Here is a 23,848-nt window from a genome sequence, read left to right on the forward strand (position 1 = left end):
TATATTACTTTTATACCAAATTATAGATGGGCACAGGTTTTGAGTCATACTATTTTGGACCTTCACTAAAATTTATGAAGAACCAGCTTTCCGTACTTTTATTTTCATTCAATTGATTACGCAATTTATGACGTATCTCATTTGACGTCATTTCAATGACGAAACTAGCTAGACGCTTTGGATTTAAGGACAACAATTCGGACTTGGGAGGGATTTTATTTAACAGTTAAATATTTTTTAAGCATCAAACTATTCCAAAACGTATATCGGATTGTGTTTTTGTCTTGCATAATTGGGAGCTTCCATAGAAATACAATTATTATAATCGCTTCGAAATTAGATTTGGTAAATCGTGTTTTTGGAGACAGTGTTTAACATCCGATACAAACGTTTAAAAAAAATTTGATTTAAAATCAATATAGATAAACCAATGGAATAACAGAAAATGGAATTACAAATCTTTGTTATTTTAGTCTTATATGAACCGGATTTAAGTTGTCATCGAGTCAAGTGTGTCTTTTACAATAAACTTTGCTGTTTGACAAATCTTGTTAAAGCATACATAGAGGCATCAACTTAATGTGCAGATGAGTTTCAGTTTCAATCGATATTTGTATTATCCAAATTGTGTGCTATGTGTCATAATAACTATGTTCGATTCTTTGGTTGAGTTTTGGCTTAATGTTATTGATCATCGTAGACTGGGCATCACGAGCATATGTTCTGAGGGCCGATTATTTATAATGACCCTGCAATGGTGATAATGGCACTTGGCATGAAAAACAGTACAAATTTTTTACTATATATAGTAACATATGTATTATCTCTCTATATTGTTAATGTATAAAATGAAATATGTAAAATGTTCAATGCAAATACATTTTGTTAATGTATTATATTTAAAAAATTAATCTTGAAATGCATGTTAAGAAAACATTTTACAATAATCTTGTTCTCGTACTTTTAATGGACCCCATTGGAAATAAGCTTTTAGCTTAATGGGTTATCCATGGGTAAAAATATTGCATTTCTATCTATCTTCCATTAAGGTCGAACCCCTTTTGAGGACATAGACCTGTCGCGCGTCGACCGACAAGAGTGTTAGTAAGTCTGAAATAAAAGGATATAAAAGAGAGAGTAAGAGTGTGTTAGTTATTAAAAACAGGTTAAAAACAGATCAGGTATTCTATGGGGATGTGTGTTCCACCCGGCTAACAGCCAGGCTGAACTCAGGTCCAGGGAGGTTTACAATGTCAGGAGGTAGAGCATTCCAGTGGATGATTGTTCTGGGAAAGAATGAAAACTTATGGTAATCAGTTGTGGTTTGGATGTTCTGGAATGCTTTTGTATGGGAGGTTCTTGATGGTCTAGTGATTGGTTTGAGGTAGTCATGTATAGGAATGGCTACCTGGTTATGCAGGATGTTGTGAAACATAACCAGGCGCTGGTCGATACGGCGGTGGTCAAGGCGTCGCCAGTTTAATGAAATTAGCATGTCTGTGACACTGGACAGCCTACTGAAATCATGTTTGGCCCAGCGGGCAGCCCTACGCTGAACCGACTCAAGCTGTTCAATGCGGGTTGCTGCATGCGGGGACCACACGGAGGAGCTGTACTCCAGCTGGGGTCTGACCAGTGTCTTGTATGCGGTGGATTTGAGTTCTGTGGAATGCACTTTGAGGTTGCGTCTGAGAAAGCCTAGCGTTTGATTTTCTTTTTGTGTGATGTTGTCGATGTGTGTATTGAAGGAAAGGTCGTGAGATATAGTGACGCCGAGATATTTAGCAGAGGGGACAGATTCTAGAATGGTGTTGTGTAAGAGATATTGTGTTGGTATGATTGTTTTGCGTTTTGTGATTTGGATGACTTGACATTTTGATGGATTAAATTGCATGTCCCACTTTGTTTCCCATTGTTCAAGTTGTTGTTGTAGGTCTTGTTGGAGTAGGCTAGAGTGAGAAGCAACGGTGAGGGAGAGATAGATGGCAGTATCATCAGCATAGAGTCTGACTTTAGAGGCGCGGACATATTCAGGAAGGTCATTTATATAGATGAGGAATAAGAGAGGCCCGAGGACCGAACCCTGGGGTACACCGGAACTGACGGGGATGGTACTGGAAGTGTAGCCATCGACAACTACAGATTGTGACCTATTGTCGAGGAAACTTTTTATCCACTTAAGAGTATGGCCTCTGATTCCGTAGTAGTGCAGCTTATAAAGTAGTTTTTCGTGATTGACCATATCGAAAGCCTTTGAGAAGTCAAGAAGTATGAGGTCAACTTGGCTTCTAAGATTTACAGCCTGAAGAATATCATCAATAAGCATTAGGAGTTGGGATTAACATGACCTCTTTTCTCGAAACCCGTGCTGCAGTTCATAGAACAGATTAGATTTTGTGAAGTGCTTAGTGATGCTTGATGAGACTATGTGTTCCAGGGTTTTGCACAGGATACAGGTTAGAGAGATAGGGCGGTAGTTGGCTGGGTCTGACCTTGAGCCTTTTTTGTAGACTGGGGCCACATTTGCCATTTTCCATAATTCAGGGAGGGAGCCATGCTGCAGTGACTTTTTGAATAGCTCTAACAGGATTGGGGCAAGTTCTTTACTGAGCATTTTAAGGACTATTGGTCTAATTTGGTCAGGCCCTGCAGCTTTGTGAGGATTGAGATTTTTCAGGAGTTTTTCAATACCATTAATGGAGAGTTCAATGTCAGGCATGGGGTTATGAGGGCTAAACGTTTCATTTGGAGTCTCTCTTCCTGTATCTGCGTTGTCCTGTACCTTCATTTCGGCCAGGGATTTGAGCGAGATAGGAGATTTAGAAGTGAATACAGACTGAAATTGTTCATTACGTGCTGTGGCTTTGTCTTGGTCAGATGTGTGCAGTTTATTGTTTTTCTTGAGTGAGTCAATGCCAGTGGAGTCTTGCTTTGCATGTTTGAGTAATGAGTATAGTTTTTTGGTGTTTGGTCTGTTATTGCTGTGTTCATGTTCTGGTGTACTGTTGATGTTGAGAATGTCTGCAAGGTAGTTTTGGTGGTTACTGGAGGTTTCGGCGAAACACCAGTTTGGCGAATTGATTATAAATAGTAGGTGTTAAACCGGTTCGGCGAAATGATTTATGGTTGATTACGCCTTTAAATAACTACTTAATAGGTGTGCATATATCGATGTACAGCATTGCTATCACATTCAAATTGTCGGCGAAGTGTTAGCAAACACTATTGTGTTGCCCATTAGCAGATCATTTACTATTGTAGTTGATTGCTCAAATCAGCGCACGAGGAGAAATTAAACAGTATGCATGAGTATTTAATCGTGTGAATAAAACAAAGGAAAAACAGTGTGTAGAGTAATATTTTATTGAAATACCCTTTAACGATTGTTCAACATGTTCATTAACACAAATTAACTTGCAAGTTATTGTACATAAGAAATAGTCATAATAACCTTTTTTACTTATACAATACACCATTATATATGCAATGACAAGACAACACATGAAACACTTTGAATACACAATATTTATATGCATTTACACATACACATGTACTAAGGCAATCATGTACTAAGGTAATCAATTCGCAAATGATACAACACAGAAAATTCAATATACATGAGAGCATAGCTTTTAACAATCTTCGTCGTGGATGGCATCAGTTGTTCTGATCTTAGAAATTTTATATGCCCCTGGATCTGCGGGATGTGTATGTCCATTTAGACTGGCTGTAAACATGTCGCCAAACTGTTTTACACTAGCGAAGCATGTTACTTGTTTATTTCTCACACTACATGTCAAGTACGTTCTTCCACTTTGTGTCTTCCTTGCGTTGTATGTGTAGCCGTCACTGCTCACGAGTAGTCGACCACCACGCTTACTGCCACTTTCCACTACTTCGTACGTTGTTGGTACCGCGTTGGGAATGACATCATCAAGTGGTCGATCGGGTAGTGATTCGTCAAGCGACACATGTAGTCGCTCAATATTTCGGTTCGATATATTGAACGACCGGTCATCTATGGTATTTGACGCTTCTTCCATCCTATCCTCTTCTGGTTCTATTACGTCTAAGTCACCATCAGATTGGACAGTGCATGTTTGGGACAGTTCCCGGATTGGAGAATTAGGGATACTTGTATCAGGGGGTATTTCGTCATACACTGTTGTTGACGACAATTGACGAACCTCACTGTCCAAATTACAATACACACAAGACCACTCCATGGTCAGTTGTCCGCTTGACATCAAGCGGTACTGCTAAGATGTAAAACCGGTGTCGCATTTACGATGCTGCCACCGACCACAACCGTCACAACTTACGGCGTGCATACGCCGAGTCACATTTTTCAAGCATTTTATACAAGAGTATTCATTCGCCATGATAGCTAGAATAAAACATAAGTGTCGACCTTTTATAGTAGTCAGCATAATATGACATTCATCACTAGATACCAAATTGTGAGCTGTTTTCAGGTGTTGAAATTTGACAGCCTCACTTGAGCCAAGCGTTCTTTATAATAAGTGTGAAACAATATCGCTAATTAAATTATACAAAACGGTTTAACACCTACTATTTATAATCGATTCGCCGAACTGGTGTTTCGCCGAAACCTCCATAATTCGTTTTGGTAAGCTTGTCTTGTTTCTTTTTTGCATTTGTGTTTGAGAGCAAGGTAGTGTTCTTTGTGTTTGTCAGTTTTGTGTTGCATGTATTTTTTGTATGATTTATCCCGTTTCCTGTAAAGACGTTTGAGGGTGACCTGTATCCATGGGAGCTTGTTTTTGGAGGATGACTGTTTTGACGGGATAAAAGTGTTGACCCCTTCTTCTATGGAACTGGAAATAGAATGCCAAAGTTCTTCTACAGATTGTGTCTTATAGTTGTTTGACCTGGTAAGAGATTTATGCAGTTCATTAATGTGAGCCTTAAAGTTCTCCCAGTTTGCTTTTTTAAAGAGATGTATTTTTCTAGGTTTTTGAGGTCTCATGCGGGCAGATGTATTTGTGTTGACCAGGACTGCATCATGGTCGCTTATACCAGGGATAACATTAGCTCTGTTGACAATGGAGGGATTTCAATTGATAACTAATTTTTATAACTGTTATACTAAATATAGATTTGAATTTATTTAAATATTTATATATTATTTGATAATTACAGCTGTCATAATAACTGTGGTGTAACTATGTTTTTATGTAGACTATTGTGATATTGTTATATGCGTTTGACCTAGAATGTAATAGTCCAAATAATTAGACGTAAGCTACCCCGATGTAAATCGACCTCAAGTAAGAATGTAAATATTCTTAATAATTTCACATAATAGAAATATACATGTACTTTAATGCAAATACTCGTTTTTAGAAAATCTAACGGCGAATATTGATCCAATGTCATAGCATTTATCAACCTCATCAATGTATTGTTCATTTGCAACACTTTTTCGTGTTTGTTGAGATTTAACCGGGAGGGGTACGACTAAAGTGCGTATATGACTCATATCCGTGGATATGACTGAAAAGTGCGGATATGAACACATAATGGCTTTTAAATGTTGTTTTCCTTTATTTTTTATATGAAAATCGTTCTATGAACAAAAATACATTCCGTGCATGTGTAATGTTCAGATCGGAGGTATTTTAAAGCGTTTTTCATTGGCATTTTAATATCAGTAACTACCAATTCATATCCGCGAATCAATCGTGATACATCGGCTATCTCGGATTTCTGAAATAAATCGTCAGCTGATCCAGAGTGATCCGCGAATATGAAGGTTACAATACACTAAATGATCGCTTCATTACGCTTCATGTAGGGCTGTACTCTCTAAAAAAATATCATAGTTGACAGGAAGGCATGTTTTACACTTTTTACCATTATTCAGGTGTTATCTTGCGGAGATAATGGTAGGGCATGAATAGGTGTTCACTACTGAATCCCTGAAATATGATACACTTGAAGACTATAGTAAACCATTGCACTAGAAAAGGTTACATTCCACTAAGAAACGGCCGAAAAAAAAGTTGCAAAAACAGTCGATTTTGATTTGTGTCAAGTTCTTTCTTGCATTGTACATGACATATCTTTTTTATTGCATAAATCGATTCCGCTTAGAATGGCCTTTAAGAAAAGGTATGGTTATGGGGGTCTCTATGTGCAAAATGTTGCATTTATTTTCGCTCAAAGTTGTCGCTTTTACATTGAATTATATAGGGAAACTATTTGGTGTATTATGACCTGAAGGACCGCATTATATACATAGATGGTGACGTCACTACGTTATTGTCACAGAAAGACCGGTGTGTAAACAATGTGAAGGACCGGTCAGAACACCGCTTTGAGGCTAAACACCACCAATTCCGAAAGATAAATCCATACCGAGATTGAATCAGTGAATCTTGTTTTTGTATAATTATTATATAAATTCATATGGTCTATATCTTCCGACTAGTACAGACTTTATTTCGCGTGATTTGCGTATTGAATGTTTTTTAAATTCAGTCATGTTAAATTTATGTATAACCTTAAATATATGCATATAGCTTTTTATTGTTTGAAAAATATTATTTGACAAGAAATATATAACACTAGAATTGTTATGTTATATATAACTATATACAATATACTTTTTTTTGTTTCACAGATAACCCAGAAAAATACGATATTTTGACACATAAAAAGCGTATAGCCTGTGGAAATATTTTAATGAATGTAATATCTTTATGATGTTTTGGACTATTATTCCAAAGGAAGAAATATATTAATCCTATCAGTATCGTCCGGTTTCTTGTATTAAGAATGACTCAAACAGTATTTGGGAATCTTATTGAATTAAGATAATGTAAAAATAACAACCGTTATAAGCGCTCATTTGTAACAAATTAATGTGAAAAGGCGCATGACTAGAAACATGGATTTAGTTATACATTAGAGGGCTAGCAATTTAAAACACGTATCACATATACAAAGCTATTTGGGTATATACATTTTGCATTCATATCCGTTAATGTGTGTAGTAAATTAGTATAATCAGATATATTATTAATTATACAAGAAATGATTGCTTTAGATTTATTTATCGGCCAAGTGGTGATACCGAAATTATTTTCTGAATCGATTTTACAAATATTTGATTACCATGTGCATATTAGTGTTATTTTAATTTCAAGTGCAAACATATTTAATAAATATTGGCCAATCGAACGTTTTTTTCTGTCACCAGTAACTACACGTTACAATTTATTCGTGCACCTTGCTTTTATATTTTACCCATTTACATACATGTAGCGTTATTTAAATGTGCCTTTGAATTGAATCATAATTTTGCTTTAATTATTATACAATGTAAAACAAATAAAGCTTGGTTATAGAAAACCACAAAATAGTTTGTTTATTTTTTTATATCTACATACCAGTAATAAAATATCTATCATCACGATCATAATTATGTATTGCTTTCGAGAAACAGACACCGCCAGCCATTATGCAGTATCAATAAAACTGTTCAGACTACCCTGGTAATGTCTGCTGCGAACATGCCAAACATTGATATATGGGCCTTAAGAGCCACACGGTAGTCATAAAATGCGGGTGAAATCTCCGTTTCATTCACATAAATCTGTATTAAATTTCAATTTATTTTATTGTTGGGTGAATGTTTACCGAAGAGTCAATTAAGTTGCCGACTCAACACGAAAAAGTAGTTTTAACTATTCGCGAAATTCGCGCTCACATATTTTCCTTTGTTAACAAAGATAAATATACAAAGATAAGAGCATAATATAATAGAAAAATAATGTTATTGACGATTTAACAGTACATGCTTATCGTGATTAATACATCGACATAAATTGAAGAAAAAACGTGTATTAAATAAAAGTATGCTCTATGTTTGGAAGGAATATGTGTTAAATAAATTTGCAAACATATTGACAATAATTTTTTTTTTCCTTTTGAATGCGTTAAAAAGAAACAATTTTAAAATGTCGTCATAGCAAACATGAATATCTATGTTTAGAAAAGATTATGTTTTAAATTAATAATGAATACTATTTGTGCATATAGACAGAACATATCGGTGCTTAAACTTAAATAAACGGCATGCTTATTATATTACGTATGCAACTTTGAATGTGCATATATATTTTGATCTGTACAAAATGATTTCATTTTACATACAATTCGGACGCAATAAAAACTCTAGTAACTTGAAGAACTGGAACAAACTGAAATATACAACATGATATGAGCGTTGTGTTGGTTGCGTGTTGATGCCGGGTTCGTCCGCATTGGTGCTGTGTTGTCACCTGGATGACGGTCTTGGGAAGACAGTCGACGCTAAAAAATCCACTGATCGTCCCGAATCTTGATCTTGTTTGATCTCTCAATGACTTCCGTATCCTTCCGTGCTTATAAAATAATAATAAAATAAAATTCTTCGTTAAGACTTGATGATGATGCGTGCTGCTGCTGATGTTATTGATGACGATTATGATCATGATGCCTGCACATGATTAAAAATTACAAGTTTTTTAAAAATGAAATAAAAACATGGGATCACCGGCCTTGTTCGGATTTTATTTAAATGCACGCAACTTGCACGTTTGCATAAAAACTGTTAAATTTTTATGTTGTCAAATTAAATTATTCAATGTTAAAAGTTTAAACTTGCAAACGTTCGGTAGTGTATAAGCTTAAGTATACTTTTTTATATTGCATTTACACAAACATTACAAATAAAAAGTATTTGATTTACATAGATATTCAGAAATATGTTTCAGCTCACCTGAACACAGCGTGCTGCTGGTGAGCTTTCGTGATCACCTTTGTTCGTCGTTCGTCAATAGGTCAAAATAAAGAAAAAAAGCTTGTATACACTCTAGAGGTCACATGTATAGTCCAATCTTCATGAAACTTGGTCAAGCTTATTTGTGAATGAACGTAGATTTTACATTTTAAGTTACGTTTTTAAGTCTAAAAAATGTCCATTTAATCGTGAATGATACTGAACGAAAGAATTGATGTAGCTAAGGTAGTCATAAAGTATCTGCAGCTATACTTCGGTCAGGTAAAATCAAACGTTTATAGCGCTTGACGCCATCTCAATGTACAGGAATACCGGAAAGAGGTGTATACATGTACTGTACATATAAATCAAACTTTATTAAAATTATCCGAGTTTTTCAAGCAAATTATCTTTGTTAAGCCCATGCATTGAAAGCGTTGTGCATCATGTGTTAATTCCAAGTAAAATTACGGTCGATAAAACCATTGACATCAGCATTACTTGATATCAAAATATTAACAAGCAACAATTAATCCACCTTGGGGATATAATTGGGGCTAGGCAAAAGTAGGAAACAATTTTTACATTGCAAATAATCTATTTGAAAAAATTCCTTCGGCATTTCATATACATTCATAAAGACAAGCCTGTGCTTCGATGTTATTATCGAGCTACAGACAAAGCAGCCAATTTAAGGCTCTTTCCCTTCAGGAAATCGTAAAAATTAAACTGGTTTCAATCTGAAAATACTACAACTAAGTCAAACAGGGTAAAAATTTCAATGAGGAAGACAATGTCATCAACACTTAATTGCTGCAAACATTTCATTTTCACCTTACATGATTAACGCAAATAAAACGCATACTTTTTATTCATGTACTCTTGATATTCGCCTGGTCTTTTTCATTTAAATGTCTCATCTGAATCCTCGAGTTAAGACAGAGATAGCTTCATCTTTTTAAATATCCAAAATCATCCACTGCAACTTAGTTCTATTCCGTTGAATTTGTTAGTTGGGAAGGAGGATAGCTAATTTTGTATCATGAAATCATACAATATCAAATCAAATATTCTTTTTAATCATTTAATAGTTAGAGAATATTTATGAACAAATTAATGATGTACAGGTGTGCAATATCAACAAACCTTAACTAAACTGCATATACATGCAACCAAATAAATATCAGTTGTCAAGAAGGTTAAAACATTCTCCTCGTGTATATAACTGTATAGTTTATCTGCATGAATGCACGAAAAGATGTGTAGTCTTGTGAAGTACTATAGAGTCCCAGGACCATATTCTGAAAGTTGATACTCCTCTTCATATCCTAAAACAAAATAATCTTAAAATATCACACACAGTTTGTACCTCACCTATTCACATGTTTGTCATATTTTTACTAAAATTGAGAAAAGAAAATACTGTAAATTCACCTTTTTAAATGGTTATTATACTGAAAACAAATACAACTGGGCCAAGTCACAACAGAGTTATATATATTGTAAACCCTTGTTATATGTCATGTTTTACCCCTACTAGGGGAGCCGACCTCACAATTTATTACATGGATAATCTAATCTTGAGAATGAAAATGCAATTTTTCATAACAAGAAGGTACATCATAAACAAATTATATTTACCCAAAATGTATGGTGTTTCAATGGTTTATGTCACACTGATTGATTGTGTGACATTGCATACCAATCACCTTTCAGACTCATGAAATACAACTTCTTACAATCTGCTTGCAAAACAACTGAACAGATCCCACATTCATATAATAGTCCTTTCATCTAACACTGAACAGATCCCACATTCATATCATAGTCCTTTCATCTAACACTGAACAGATCCCACATTCATATAATAGTCCTTTCATCTAACACTGAACAGATCCCACATTAATATAATAATCCTTTCATCTAACCCTGAACAGATCCCACATTCATGTAATAGTCCTTTCATCTAACACAGATCTCTCTCACTAAGCAACAAGTAATAGGCATGATATGTTTGAGTTTTAATAAATAGGTTTAACAAAAAGAGATAGAAAAGTGCTTACTTTTTCACAATCTGGACAACATCCTCGTCATTGAGAATGTGGTCTTTGCCCACCTTCTGAGGTTGATGCTTAACAGAGGATCCCCATACAAGAGCGCTAGAAAAAGATTAGGAAAATTGGCTTACATAGTGCTTCATAGCTAAGCAGAGTCGGTGAAGTAAGCTGAAATCAACTATTGACTTTATATACTTATTAACACAAAAACTATAATTATCTTGTTCATGGAGAATGCAGCTTTGATTAACATCCATCCCTGCTTTAGTTACGATGTTTTTCAAATATGTTCATGTTTAACAGTTGTCTTATTCATCAATATAGCTGATACCTGTATATACAAAAAGAATAGTTTATTTCAAATAAGACTCAAACAACAGACACAAATTAAATACAACCAAAAGGTTCATATTATTCAATGCTTATATTTTTTGAACAGGTACGCTGTGTTGTAAGCACGGTGGTAATTATGTTAACATATCAAATTATATTTAACAGCTGTTATCATGTAAAGACCAATTTATGATAATACAGTAGAAACAAAATTGGTCGAAACCTGCTTGGCTCGAATTTCTGGTTGATTCAAACTCTCCTCAAAACACAAATTTTATATTGCTAAATATTCATTTAAATTTATGTCCGATGGCTCGAAATCGCGAGGGTTGAATTATCAGATGGCTAAAACTGTTTTTAAAGTCCCCGTCACAATTTTCACACGCTCTTTTGTTCATATGGCTCGAACTGGCAACTGGACCCATACAGCCAGGGTTGATAATTGATAAGAAGTGCTTGATTAAAGACACACCATCTTTGATGTCACACCATTTGCAGACATGTCATCAACTCAATCCTAAATTGATTTGAGTAAAAAATGCATGTTAAGTTTTTAAGTGAGGTTTCTTACATGTTTCTGTAAATGTGCTTAGTAAAATGCGCTGATATAATTTATACCATGATATTTCTTACATGTTTCTGTAAATGTGCTTAGTAAAATGCGCTGATATAATTTATAACATGATATTTGTTTGATTGTATGTGAAACCAAGTAAATGTATTGCTTTATAAAAGTATGAAGTAAATATTTGGTTCTTATTCATTAAATATCAGAAAGTAGTACGGAAGTATGAATACTCTTCAACTGGAGATGCTAATTATGCAGATTCATATTCATAAACAAAAGCGAATTAAAAAATCGGTTTGCTCAAATTCCGGTTGGTTCCAACTTTTGTTGTCGGTCCTAGCGAGTTCGAGCCATCGTTTGTTTTACTGTAGTTGGTTTCCTTACTGTTTGAATTCTTTGATGATAGACTTGTGAACTTTGTCGCAGAAATCTTCTATAGAACTCTTTCCATTCTTAAGCACAATTGGTGATGTATAATCAGGGAGCTGTCCTTTAGGTTTGGTGTAGCTGTGAAAATAAAACTAACTGCAAACCATAGGTACATGTAATAAATACACGCTATCATGCCTGACTAAGAAAGACTGCTAATTATATATCAAACTAATGATACAAAACTTCTAGAAAAGACTACTTTCATTTTATCAAGAATCAAACTCTTTACTGAACCTGTAAATTGTGATGCATGATGAGCTAATTAAAATTGGGAGGGAGCATAGCTTAAGCCATCCTGCTATCAACAATTACCTGCTATCAACAACTACCATACTACTCTTATCAAGATTCTGAAAAACAATTGGCTGTTAATGACTCATAAGACTTTAAGAAGCATAAAACATGTAAAATGCCATCAAAGACCGACTGATGTCATTTTCAAGTGTCCGACAAATGATTGCTATCAAAGACTATTTATATCTTATTTAGATTCTGGCACATGACAAACTATCCATGACTTGTCACATAATATAAATATTAAGCTTTTGACATCAACGACTATTCGTTTCCTTTTCAAGCTCTCCACACATAACTGCAATCGAAGACTACTCACATTCTGACCAGCCTCAGGTAGTCCCACATCATTTCCAGCAGATCATCAAAGTTCCACTTGTGGTGAGCCGAGATCGGCACACAGTGAGGTATCTTGTAAATGATGTCCAACTCCTACAAGCAAAATAATAATTATTGTTCCTTGCCCAATTAATACAAAAACTTTCAATTTAAACGGAAATAATGAGAATGAAGTTGTTCACACGCAAGTTACAAGTACATGTAAGTTATAAGATGAAACTGATGGAGCAGTTGAATTAAAAAAAAACTATGCAATGGCAGAAAAGGTTGAAACAAAGAAACCTAGACAATATTACTACCTCTACTGAGATTTGGTCTATTTTGTTGAGGACATAGATAGCAGGGATGTAGATGCGGTTGCCCTCTATGACGTCAATCAGGTCCTCGGTGGTGTAGTCCCCGCGTAGTGTGATGTCAGCATTGTGGATCTTGTACTCCGCCAGGATGGTCTTCACCAGATCCTGGTCCAGCTCGGACTGACTCACCTTATGGGAAAGGGGAAGGAGTCAAGGGTTATCAATAGTAACACATTGCCAATCGAATGCATCGTTTTAAATTATCTAAAAATCTGGATATTGTTTTAAACGGTAGCCTTCCAACTCCCTTGCCATATAGCTTATATAAAAATTACTTGGTTACGATGATAATTTCAATCAGGATCATGGTCCATGGTATAGATCAGAAACAATGCAAAGGAGCTTTAACTGACATTACAACATTGTGAAACTTGGTGTTTTTAGAAATAAAATAACATAAAAAACAGCGCTTTTTCTTGGAAATTGTTAAACTTAGTTACCTTGTTAAATTCCAACTGTATAAGGAACTCAATATATAATATGGTATTATAACGAATTCATTGTAAAGACCATTATTATTTGTGGGAAACATTTTTTTATAAAGTGATGGGAAAGAACCTTGAAGTGGAGAATTTTTTTTTTTATTCTTGGCATTGTTTTTCGTACACAAAGACAATTTGTAATCTAATCAGATTCTCTTAAAGTCGTTCAGTTTGATCCGAATTTAGTGATGGTGAAGGCTTTTATTGCGACACAATTATCTGTGTCATACCAATAATGAAAATAGAAATGTTGTTAAAATGACTTCTTAAGCAACCTTATTTTCTCTAAATGCGCTATCAAACTTGTATGCAAAGAGAATAAGATTACAATATTTCATGCATCACAAATTTTGCAGAGCAATCAATATGCACAAGCTTTCCATTTGGATGATTAGATACTGTGCATGCAAGTATACTTTAAGCACCCTTTCTAGTAAAACAAAATAATTTATAACAAAAATATGTGATTGATACCTCAATGTTACCAAAGATACAAAACAAAATTTGAAAGGCGTTTTGCATTTTTAATTTATTTTACGCAATTTAAATTTCCTTAAAATCAACAAAATAATGAATAAAAACACACACAAATGTATTCAGACTCCTCCTGGCTTGTAAGGCATTAAATGTGAATCAAGTGTGTAATAGACACAGCAATGAAAATTCCATTCACCCCTCCGTATGCATCATGTTTATTTAATACCAATGTTCAAATGCTTAATTGAAATGTTGCTCATTGGATAACAAATCCCTTGAATACAAACGACAAAAGAAGTGATCATATTGATGCATTTTTATAATATTGCATTAACATATATATTTATTCATAATTATAAGAATGAAATGACCACAAATTGTTATTAAAACTAGAGCTGTATTGTAAAACACAATGCCCCAAACTGCGCTTTGAAGCAATATATTTGACCTTGAAGGATGACCTTGACCTTTCACCACTCAAAATGTGCAGCTCCATGAGGTACACATGCATGCCAAATATCAAGTTGCTATCTTCAATATTGCAAAAGTTATGACCTAGGTTAAAATTTGGGACAGACACATAAAATGACAGACAGACTAGCCAAAAACTATATACCCTCGATCATTCAATCCGGGGCCGGGGCATAACAATAATAACTAGAAATGGCGCAGCAGAGGCCGACACGTATCCCCACGCCGCATGTTTGAACCAGGGGCGCCCAAGGGTTGGTAATGGGGCCATGCATAGTTGAGATTGACCGTATTGTCATAAGAGAAGTGCAGTATCAATTAGAAGTGAATCGGTGTAGAAATGAAGAAGTTATAGTAAAAGGCAATTTGGGTGTTTGTGGCCTATGTGGGCGGGGCGCCCAAGGGTTGGTAATGGGGACATGCATAGTTGAGATTGAACGTATTGTCATAAAGAAATTCAGTATCAATTAGAAATGAATCGGTGTAGAAATGAAGAAATTATAGTAAAAGGCAATTTTGGGTGGGTATGGCCTATGTGAGCGGTGCGCCCCAGGGTTGGTAATGGGGCCATGCATAGTTGAGATTGACCGTATTGTCATACATGTAAGAGAAGTTCAGTATCAATTACAAGTGAATTGGTGTAGAAATGACTTGGTTATAGTAAAAGGCAATTTTGGGTGGGTGTGGCCTATGTGGGCAGGGCGCCCCAGGGTTGGTAATGGGGCCATGCATAGTTGAGATTGACCGTATTGTCATAAGAGAAGTTCAGTATCAATAAGAAGTGAATCGGTGTAGAAATGAAGAAGTTATAGTAAAAGGCAATTTCGGGTGGATGTGGCCTATGTGGGTGGGGTGCCCCAGGGTTGGTAATGGGGCCATGCATAGTTGAGATTGACCGTATTGTCATAAGAGAAGTTCAGTATAAATTTGAAGTGAATCGGTGTAGAAATGAAGAAATTATAGTAAAGGGCAATTTTGGGTGGGTTTGGTCTATGTGGGTGGGGTGCCCCAGGGTTGGTAATGGGGCCATGCATAGTTGAGATTGACTGTATTGTCATAAGAGAGGTTCAGTATCAATTTGAAGTGAATCTGTGTAGAAAAGAAGAAATTATAGTAAAACACAATTTTTGATGGGCGTGGTCTATGTGGGCGGGGCGCCCCAGGGTTGGTAATGGGGCCATGTATAGTTGAGATTGACTTCCTTGTCATAAGAGATGTTCAGTATCAATTTGAAGTAAATCGGTGTAGAAATGAAGAAGTTAATGTAAAATAACATAAAAAAATTAGTGAAAACCTCTGACCCGGCCCCACCCCAAACCCCATAACTTTTGACCCAGGGGTAAGATCAAAATTCCAAATAGTGCAGGGTCGCACATATGCTCATAGCTTCCATGTGTGTAAGTTTCAAGGTTCTAGTGCTTATAGTGTAGGAGGAGATAGTGGCCAGGACGGACGGACAGACAGACAGCGGAGATAACCACAATATCCCCACGTAATGGTGTAACAGCAGTATCCAATAAATGAGTCTTAACACAAATGATTCAATTCATCAATATGGTAAATTGTTCAGTGATCCTAACATTCATTTAAAGGGACCTTTTCACAGATTTTGGCATGTATTGAAGTTTGTCATTAAATGCTTTTTATTGATAAATGTAAACATTGGATCTAAAAAGCTCCAGTAAAAAAACAAGAATAAAATTAAAGACAGAAAAAAAGTAACACACAACTGGGCTCGAACCACTGACCCCTGGTGTAAAAGTCTATCACTTAGACCACTCCGCCATCCGTACTCTTACCATGAGTAATGAATTTTATACTTGATATAAGCATTCCTCGTAATATTTTTACTACAGTGAAGCTTCAAAAGGTAAAGAAACTTATTTTTCATATGTACATTAATTAGTTTTATCAGCAAAAGATTTGTTTTTTACTTACTGTTGCTGTCAGATTAAGGCCGCCTTTATCTTTCCTTTTAAAGACAATGTTTGGTGGATCCCTGTTCAGTCGGATACCAAACCCTTCTAGCTCATGCTCAATAAGCCGCTTGTGTTGTAAAGGTTTCAACACATCAAGAACAATAAATATAATGTTGCATGTTCTTGCCACTGAAAACACAACATAACCTGTATTTAATAAATGCATGATTTATGTATTTATAATTTATATGTACTGATGAAATAATTTACTCTCTCAGTGTGTATATCATAGGTTATGAAATAAATATGCATCAGTCCATTACAGGAAAAAAATTTAGTATGCAGTTCATTGAATTGAATACGTAGATATTATGGCATCAACACAATGAGTGGTTTTTCTGTCAGTTTACACACAAAACTATGAACAACTGGATGACTAATGCTATGTTTTTGTTGCGTAACACCAGACCTGCTATGACCTGTTTCCCTCGGCCTTTGCCATCTTTGGCTCCTTCAATAATGCCTGGCAGATCTAACAACTGAAACAGATCCAAATGTATGTGTTGATAATAGTACTCCTAATGACAGCAAGTAACTGGTAGGATATGATTTTAAAACTTAGGATATGATTTTAAAACAAACAAGTCCCAATGTAATAGGAACAGTTTTCTAGAATTTGATTTGGTGTACAAAATTTTCTTTTTAAAGTGTAAACTGGTTTAAAAATCACTTATTTTACCTGATTATATTTGTTGCATATCTTACAAAGCTATCAATTGCTGATCTCATTTGAAATGTCATAATTATACCCAAGGTTATAATGTATGTAAAATATGTGCTGTGTCATTTGCGAAAAACTATATTTTCTAGGTTTTTGATTGGCCTTTTTGGTGGCCATCTTGGATTTACACCTTGCCATAAAACAATTTATCAGGAACAAATTTTTTCTTTTACCCAAGACAATGTAGAACATCATCAGCATATTAGAAAAAACCTTCAAATATTGCACCGTGAATCTCTGTTCCTACTAGATTCTAATATATGAAGAAGGTTATTCAGTATACCTGTATTTTTGCACCTTTGTACCTAATTACACCAGGTACGGTGGTCAGAGTGGTGAATTCATAGGCAGCAACCTCTGAGTACACGCCAGCCAGGTTACTTAGCAGAGTGGATTTGCCAACTGACGGAAAGCCTTCAAACAATTAAGACAACATAGTAAAACGGTTGGATCCTAAAACAAATAAAGAACAAACTATATCTCTCAAATAAATATTTGACATTACTAATGTGTTCATAATAATAATGGGGAATAATATGTTTATAATTCTGCATTATTAAATTCAGAGGTTCTTGGACAATAGACATGGGCAGCCAATTGTTCATCCAAATTTTGTTAAAAACCCATTTAACAATGATATTTTTCAAAACACTCTATGACATGTATCAGACAGTTTGACAAACCAAACAAAAAACAAGAGCTGTTTGTAAAACATGCATGCCCCCATATGGGCTGTCAGTTGTAGTGGCAGCCATTGTGTGAATACGTTTTTTGTCACTGTGACCTTGACCTTTGACCTAATGTAAGTTATCATCCGGAAACCATTGTACTATTTTGAGTCACTGTGACCTTGACCTTTGACCTAGTGACCTGAAAATCAATCGGGGTCATCTGTCATGATCAAGGGGGGAGTGAGAGGGGAGTATAATGTGGGGTGTGGTAATTTATAAGATGTTTAAAAAAAAAATTGGGGGGGGGGCCGGGGGGGGGGGGGGAGTGAGAGGGGGGTAAAATGTGGTGTGTGGTAATTTATTAGCTGTTTAAAAAAATTGGGGGGGGGGGGTGGGGGGGGGCTAGGGGGGTGGGGGTAGGGGGGTAGGGGGTGAGAGGGGGGGTATAATGTGGGGTGTGGTAATTTATAAGATGTTTTAAAAAAGATTGGGGGGGGGTGGGGGTGAGAGGGGGTAATAATGTTAGGTGTGGTAATTTATTAGATGTTTTTAAAAAAAATTGAGGGGGGGGGGTGGGGGGTAGGGGGGTGGGGGTGAGAGGGGGGGTATAATGTGGGGTGTGGTAATTTATAAGATGTTTAAAAAATTGGGGGGGGGGGGGGGTAGGGGGGTTAGGGGGGTGGGGGTGAGAGGGGGGTAATAATGTGGGGTGTGGTAATTTATTAGATGTTTAAAAAAAATGGTGGGGGGATGGGGTAGGGGGGGGGGGGGTAATTTATTAGATGTTTTTAAAAAAAATTGAGGGGGGGGTGGGGGGGGTAGGGGGTGGGGGTGAGAGGGGGGTATAATGTGGGATGTGGTAATTTATAAGATGTTAAAAAAAATGGGGGGGGGTGGGGGGTGGGGGTGGGTAGGGGGGTTGAGAGGGGTAGGTAATAAGTTAGGTGTGGTAATTTATTAGATGTTTAAAAAAAATTGAGGGGGGGGGGTTGGGGGGGTAGGGAGGGTGGGGGTGAGAGGGGGTATAATGTGGGGTGTGGTAATTTATAAGATGTTAAAAGAAATGGGGGGGGAGGGGTGGGGGGTTAGGGGGGTGAGGGGGTGAGAGGGGTAATAATTTGGGGTGTGGTAATTATTAGATGTTTAAAAAAATTGGGGGGGGGGTAGGGGGGAGTGAGAGGGGGGTTATAATGTGGGGTGTGGTAATTTATTAGATGTTTAAAAAAAATTGGGGGGGATGGGGGGGTGGGGGGGTAGGGGTGTGAGAGGGGGGTATAATGTGGGGTGTGGTAATTTATAAGATGTTTAAAAAAATGGGGGGGTGGGGGGGGTAGGGGGGTGAGAGGGGGTAATAATGTGGGGTGTGGTAATTTATTAGATGTATAAAAAAAATGGGGGGGGTGCGGGGGTGGGGGCGTTTGGGGGTAGGGGGGAGTGAGAGGGCTGTATAATGTGGGGTGTGGTAATTTATTAGATGTTTAAAAAAATGGGGGGGTGGGGGGGGGTAGGGGGGGTCGGGGGAGTGAGAGGGGGGTATAATGTGGGTAGGGTTTATTTATTAGATGTTTAAAAAAATGGGGGGTGGGGGGGGGTAGGGGGGTGGGTATGGGGGGTGGGGGTGAGAGTGGGCGTTCTTGAGTTATCATCCGGAAATCATTTTACTATTTCGGGTCACCGTGACCTTGACCTTTGACCTAGTGACCTCAAAATCAATAGGGGTCATCTGCCAGTCATGATCAATGTACCTATGAAGTTTCATGATCCTAGGCCCAAGCGTTCTTGAGTTACCGTCTGACAACCACCTGGTGGACGGACCGACAGACCGACCGACAGACCGACCGACAGACTGACCGACATGAGCAAAGCAATATACCCCCTCTTCTTCGAAGGGGGGCATAATATACAAAATATACAAAAAATCTCATATTCTGATAATATTTTTACTGATCCGTTTTATTTTACTCAAAGGATGATGTTTCATTGGACTGATAATTATAGATTTAGGATTACAGACCAGTTGCTTCAGTTATATTGTTCAGAGTTCGCCCTGTTGGCCGCGTATGCATTCTTGAGTTATCATCCAAAAACCATTTTACTATTTCGGGTCACCTTGACCTTTGACCTAGTGACCTCAAAATCAATAGGGGTCATCTGCGAGTCATGATCAATGTACCTATGAAGTTTCATGATCCTAGGCCCAAGTGTTCTTGAGTTATCATCTGACAACCACCTGGTGGACGGACCGACCGACAGACCAACATACCAACATGAGCAAAGCAATATACCCCCTCTTTTTCGAAGGGGGGCATAATAACAATATGTGACAAACCTTTGGACAATATCTGACATGAAATTAAAAAAGATTTATGTAAAGCAAGATAGCATTTCCGATAGCAAGTGTCTGAGAAGAGTCTTCAGAAATTTGGAGGAGTGTAGTAGCGTGGAAGTACCAGTTTTCAAACCTCTTAATATTTGATGGGTTTCAAACAAAACTTGCAATATTTTAAAAAGATAATAGTGTGTTCATTTGGATAAACAGATTATTCTTACGTATCTGCAAACTTTATTAAAGTGACAAATCTGTTGCTGTTATTTTAAAATCACAAGTAGCCAACATCACCCTGCCAAGTAAAACTGTCGTGGCCGCAAAAATATGAGAATCTGTTTTCGAACCTTTCAGTTGTTTACTGTTAATTTGATAAAACTTATTCTAGACTTGTTCATAATAGTATGAAACTTAAATGTAACAATAAAACTCGAAATACAAACTTTTATTCAACAATTGTCTTTTTCTTTTTTCATTTTATTTATCAGTATAATAACACAAGCATAATTTCACCTGACTCCTGTCTGTTTGCAACATTATTTGACTTTCGGCAGTTTGATCAGGCATCCCTGATTTCTAAACAAGATAAGATAATTTTATGAGAGGTGATGGAGAATATTCCTTGTGTTTTAATTGTTATTTTCATAAATTAAATTTAATAAATTATAAAAAAAATGAAAAACAAAGTCAGTGAGGACACACATGAATCTATTCCAACATTTTGGTGATAGGTCACTTTGACCCAGTTAAAAATAAACATGTCACATGACGACTTGTTGCAGCGGCCAAATGGGGTCAGTTGAAAGTTGGTCAGAACTAAATAATTATCATTCTTTATACATTTGTTTTGGTAATAATATAAATAGATGAAAAATGCAGTAAGAAATGCACTTATTTTTACGACTTTAAGATATAAAATGCATATTTTATATGTCTATGACAGTGCTTTCCACAGGCAATTTAATGATCCCTCAGCGGGGCGCTTGAATTTCGAAAATCAGAGTCCCCGGGGTGCCTGAAATTTTTCGATCAGTGTATTCTGATAGTTATAGCAGCTTAAGTTCAAAGTGATATTGACTGCGCCAAAAATTTGGAAATACGATTTATGATCCTTTGTCGCTTTACCCAACTTAACCTTTAAGGCGGAGCGTCGCTGTATTAGAAAATCAATATTGGCCAATGAGAGCACACACTTTGTATGAGCGACAGCAGTAGGCAGGCAATACCTGCAGTTAAATAATGCAGACGACTCATGACGTACATGTAATTGTCACATAAATCTTAGCCAGTTACTTAGAAGACTGATGATGGCAACCGGCCGTAATCCTCGTGGACAACGTGAATTTCATGCATGATTCTGCAAAACATTTATTCACCTCGTAAAGTGTTTAAACAAATTATCGTTGAATTCATAACACAACTGTTAATATTTGTTGAAATCTCAAATGGGAATAATTAAATTTGAAATCCGAAACCCATTCCCGTAAGTCGATGTAAACGCGTTTTTTAATCCGAAACACACTTCTGAATGTTAATGTTACCGCAATGTTGAAATATTCTTGCTTCAAAATAGCAGTTCCAATTTATTTTGTGTCGAATCTTTTTCTCAATTAAAAAGAGCGCGAACATTATGCAGCATGTACAATGTCGCGTCATTTTCATAGAAAGCGTGCGTGTATTGAGCGTTTAACAAGCACACAACACGTCAGGGGATTGACGCATGTACAGAGGCAATATTTCATCAAATCTATAAATAGTAACTTAAAAATTTATTTGAGACTATAGAAAAATGGCAAGGTTTGTGTTAAAGAAATAATTGAGAGCTTTTATCGTAAATATTTACCAGAAAGTGATTTATAAAAATGGAATAAACCGGATTATCGGGTAATAAATAGAAACTTGAAAAGTAGTAAGTATACAGTAATAGAGTCGGGTTAAAACAGATGTATAGGAGGAATTGTTCGAGTCGTGATTTTACTATCTATGCAGGAAAGTTTTAAATAAATTAAACAATATATATATTTTTAAATGACTGGGGGATTTTCTTGAAGAGTCATAGTGCACCAAATTACGTCTTTTGAGCTGTTTTTCTTTGAGTTATAATGCACCACAGAACGTCAATTAAACGTTAATTATTTTTTTAATCAACATCGGGAGGGGACACCCCTCCCGAACCACCCCTATCAGCCTCAGGGTGCCTGACAAAAATCCTGTGGAAAGCCCTGGTCTATGACATCTTTTCTTTGTTTGAAAGCTATGCATGAGTGATAAAAAACACCAGCACCAGTACACATAAAACCATGATGTAGTTCACATCTCTACATGCCAATAAAATGTAAATAACTGAAAGGTTCGAAAATAGGTGAGGTTTGGAAACAGGTACTTCTACGATAAAAGGGATAAAAACGAAAGCTTGCAAGTATGTATGGTAATTTTGATACTGCCTTGAAGTTGATTAGATTTTATATTGGGAATAGTAATATTTTCTTGATATCAAGAAAAAAAGTATCAACATTCAGGCTTTCTTGCTCACACTTTTTATGAGATTTGAGAAAAAATAGATGACCAACCAACGAATCCTATTCTTGCATCTCCTGTTTTGGCTACATCAAAGCCTTCTCCAGCGCCACCACCTCCCCCTCCTTTGGGCTCAATCAGTTCACGCTTCAATTTTGCCAGCCTTGCTTTTAGCAGGCCTAAGTGATACATAGTGGCCTTGTTCTTCTGTGTTCTGGCCATCTTAAATGTTAAAATATTCAAAATATGTTTTTAAAAGGGACACATATTACATGGCTAATAATTATAACGTGGACAAAATGAGTATCTCTGACCAAGAATCGTTTTAGAGAACATGTTAACCTAATTTTAATCTTCATTATCACACAATGCATGACAGTTGTTCTTCAATAATAAAATTAATACAATAGCACTATACACCATATTGAAATATCCGAAAATATCACATCCGAATGTATGCACTTGTGTACATAAAAGTTTTTCGTTGATATTTCCTTCGCAAAATTGTATATATTAATTATATCTATATGTGTTTATTACCTCGGCCTCAATATCAGCAATCTTTTCCAAAATACCCATGGTGTTTCCTTAGTGTTTTTTATATAAAAAATAACAGCATTATTCTTGTCCAGTGTGTGACAGACGGTGCCTGTGAGAACTATTAATAATATAATAACAAACTACCAGCACGAAAAGGTTACGCATTCACCAGAAAACAGATCGTTTCAACAAACCGTAGTGACTTTGTAACAATTCGAAACCATTTCCATTGAATTTTTGAACCGCTAAAGGACATGAATATTTCGTCTTCTTCTTCTTCTCCTCCTCAATCATCTTTTATATTTCCCTTCTTTCTCCTCTGATTCCGCACTTCTTCTAAATAAAAGATTTTGTACCGGTTAAGGGGTGAAAACTGTACAAAGGTTCTCAGTTAGGTGTTAATGTAAAATTCTGTACATTGTAAGTGTCCACATTTGTGGATAAGGTGGAAAATGTCAGCATATTTGTAAAGCTTTTGAAAAATTCTGCTGCGGCTG

The 23,848-nt window shown here is 36.2% G+C and overlaps 2 protein-coding genes across 7 annotated transcripts in view; both read right to left on the reverse strand.

The window, feature by feature from the left end:
• LOC127854431 (histone-lysine N-methyltransferase PRDM9-like) overlaps positions 1–5,741 on the reverse strand; it is a 40,211-nt gene extending 34,470 nt beyond the window's left edge. For 2 of the 5 annotated variants that reach the window (XR_008037060.1, XM_052389469.1), the window contains exon 1: positions 5,414–5,468. Coding sequence is in view for 1 of the 5 variants with exons in the window: in XM_052389469.1 (XP_052245429.1) it covers positions 5,414–5,433 (20 nt within the window). In the remaining 4 variants the exon portion in view is untranslated. Of the gene's footprint in view, positions 1–5,357; positions 5,475–5,682 lie in introns of those variants that run through there. The other 3 variants (XM_052389481.1, XM_052389471.1, XM_052389489.1) reach the window with 3 other exon arrangements.
• Positions 5,742–9,858: 4,117 nt separating this feature from the next.
• Positions 9,859–23,507, reverse strand: LOC127854551 (developmentally-regulated GTP-binding protein 1). 2 transcript variants are annotated; one of them, XM_052389618.1, is made up of 10 exons: positions 23,352–23,507; positions 22,865–23,033; positions 17,581–17,711; positions 16,986–17,055; positions 16,536–16,705; positions 13,111–13,296; positions 12,792–12,904; positions 12,131–12,253; positions 10,852–10,947; positions 9,859–10,116 (listed from the first exon to the last, which is right to left on the reverse strand). In XM_052389618.1, the coding sequence occupies exons 1-10, from the start codon at positions 23,388–23,390 to the stop codon at positions 10,110–10,112; spliced, it is 1,104 nt and encodes a 367-aa protein (XP_052245578.1). In that variant the 5' UTR covers positions 23,391–23,507; the 3' UTR covers positions 9,859–10,109. The 2 variants fall into 2 exon arrangements, with proteins under 2 accessions (XP_052245578.1, XP_052245584.1); XM_052389624.1 differs by lacking the exon at positions 9,859–10,116 and having other exon boundaries at positions 10,848–10,947.
• Positions 23,508–23,848: the final 341 nt, after the last annotated feature.

The sequence above is a fragment of the Dreissena polymorpha genome, chromosome 1 (assembly GCF_020536995.1).
Source record: "Dreissena polymorpha isolate Duluth1 chromosome 1, UMN_Dpol_1.0, whole genome shotgun sequence".
NCBI classification, from domain to species: domain Eukaryota; kingdom Metazoa; phylum Mollusca; class Bivalvia; order Myida; family Dreissenidae; genus Dreissena; species Dreissena polymorpha.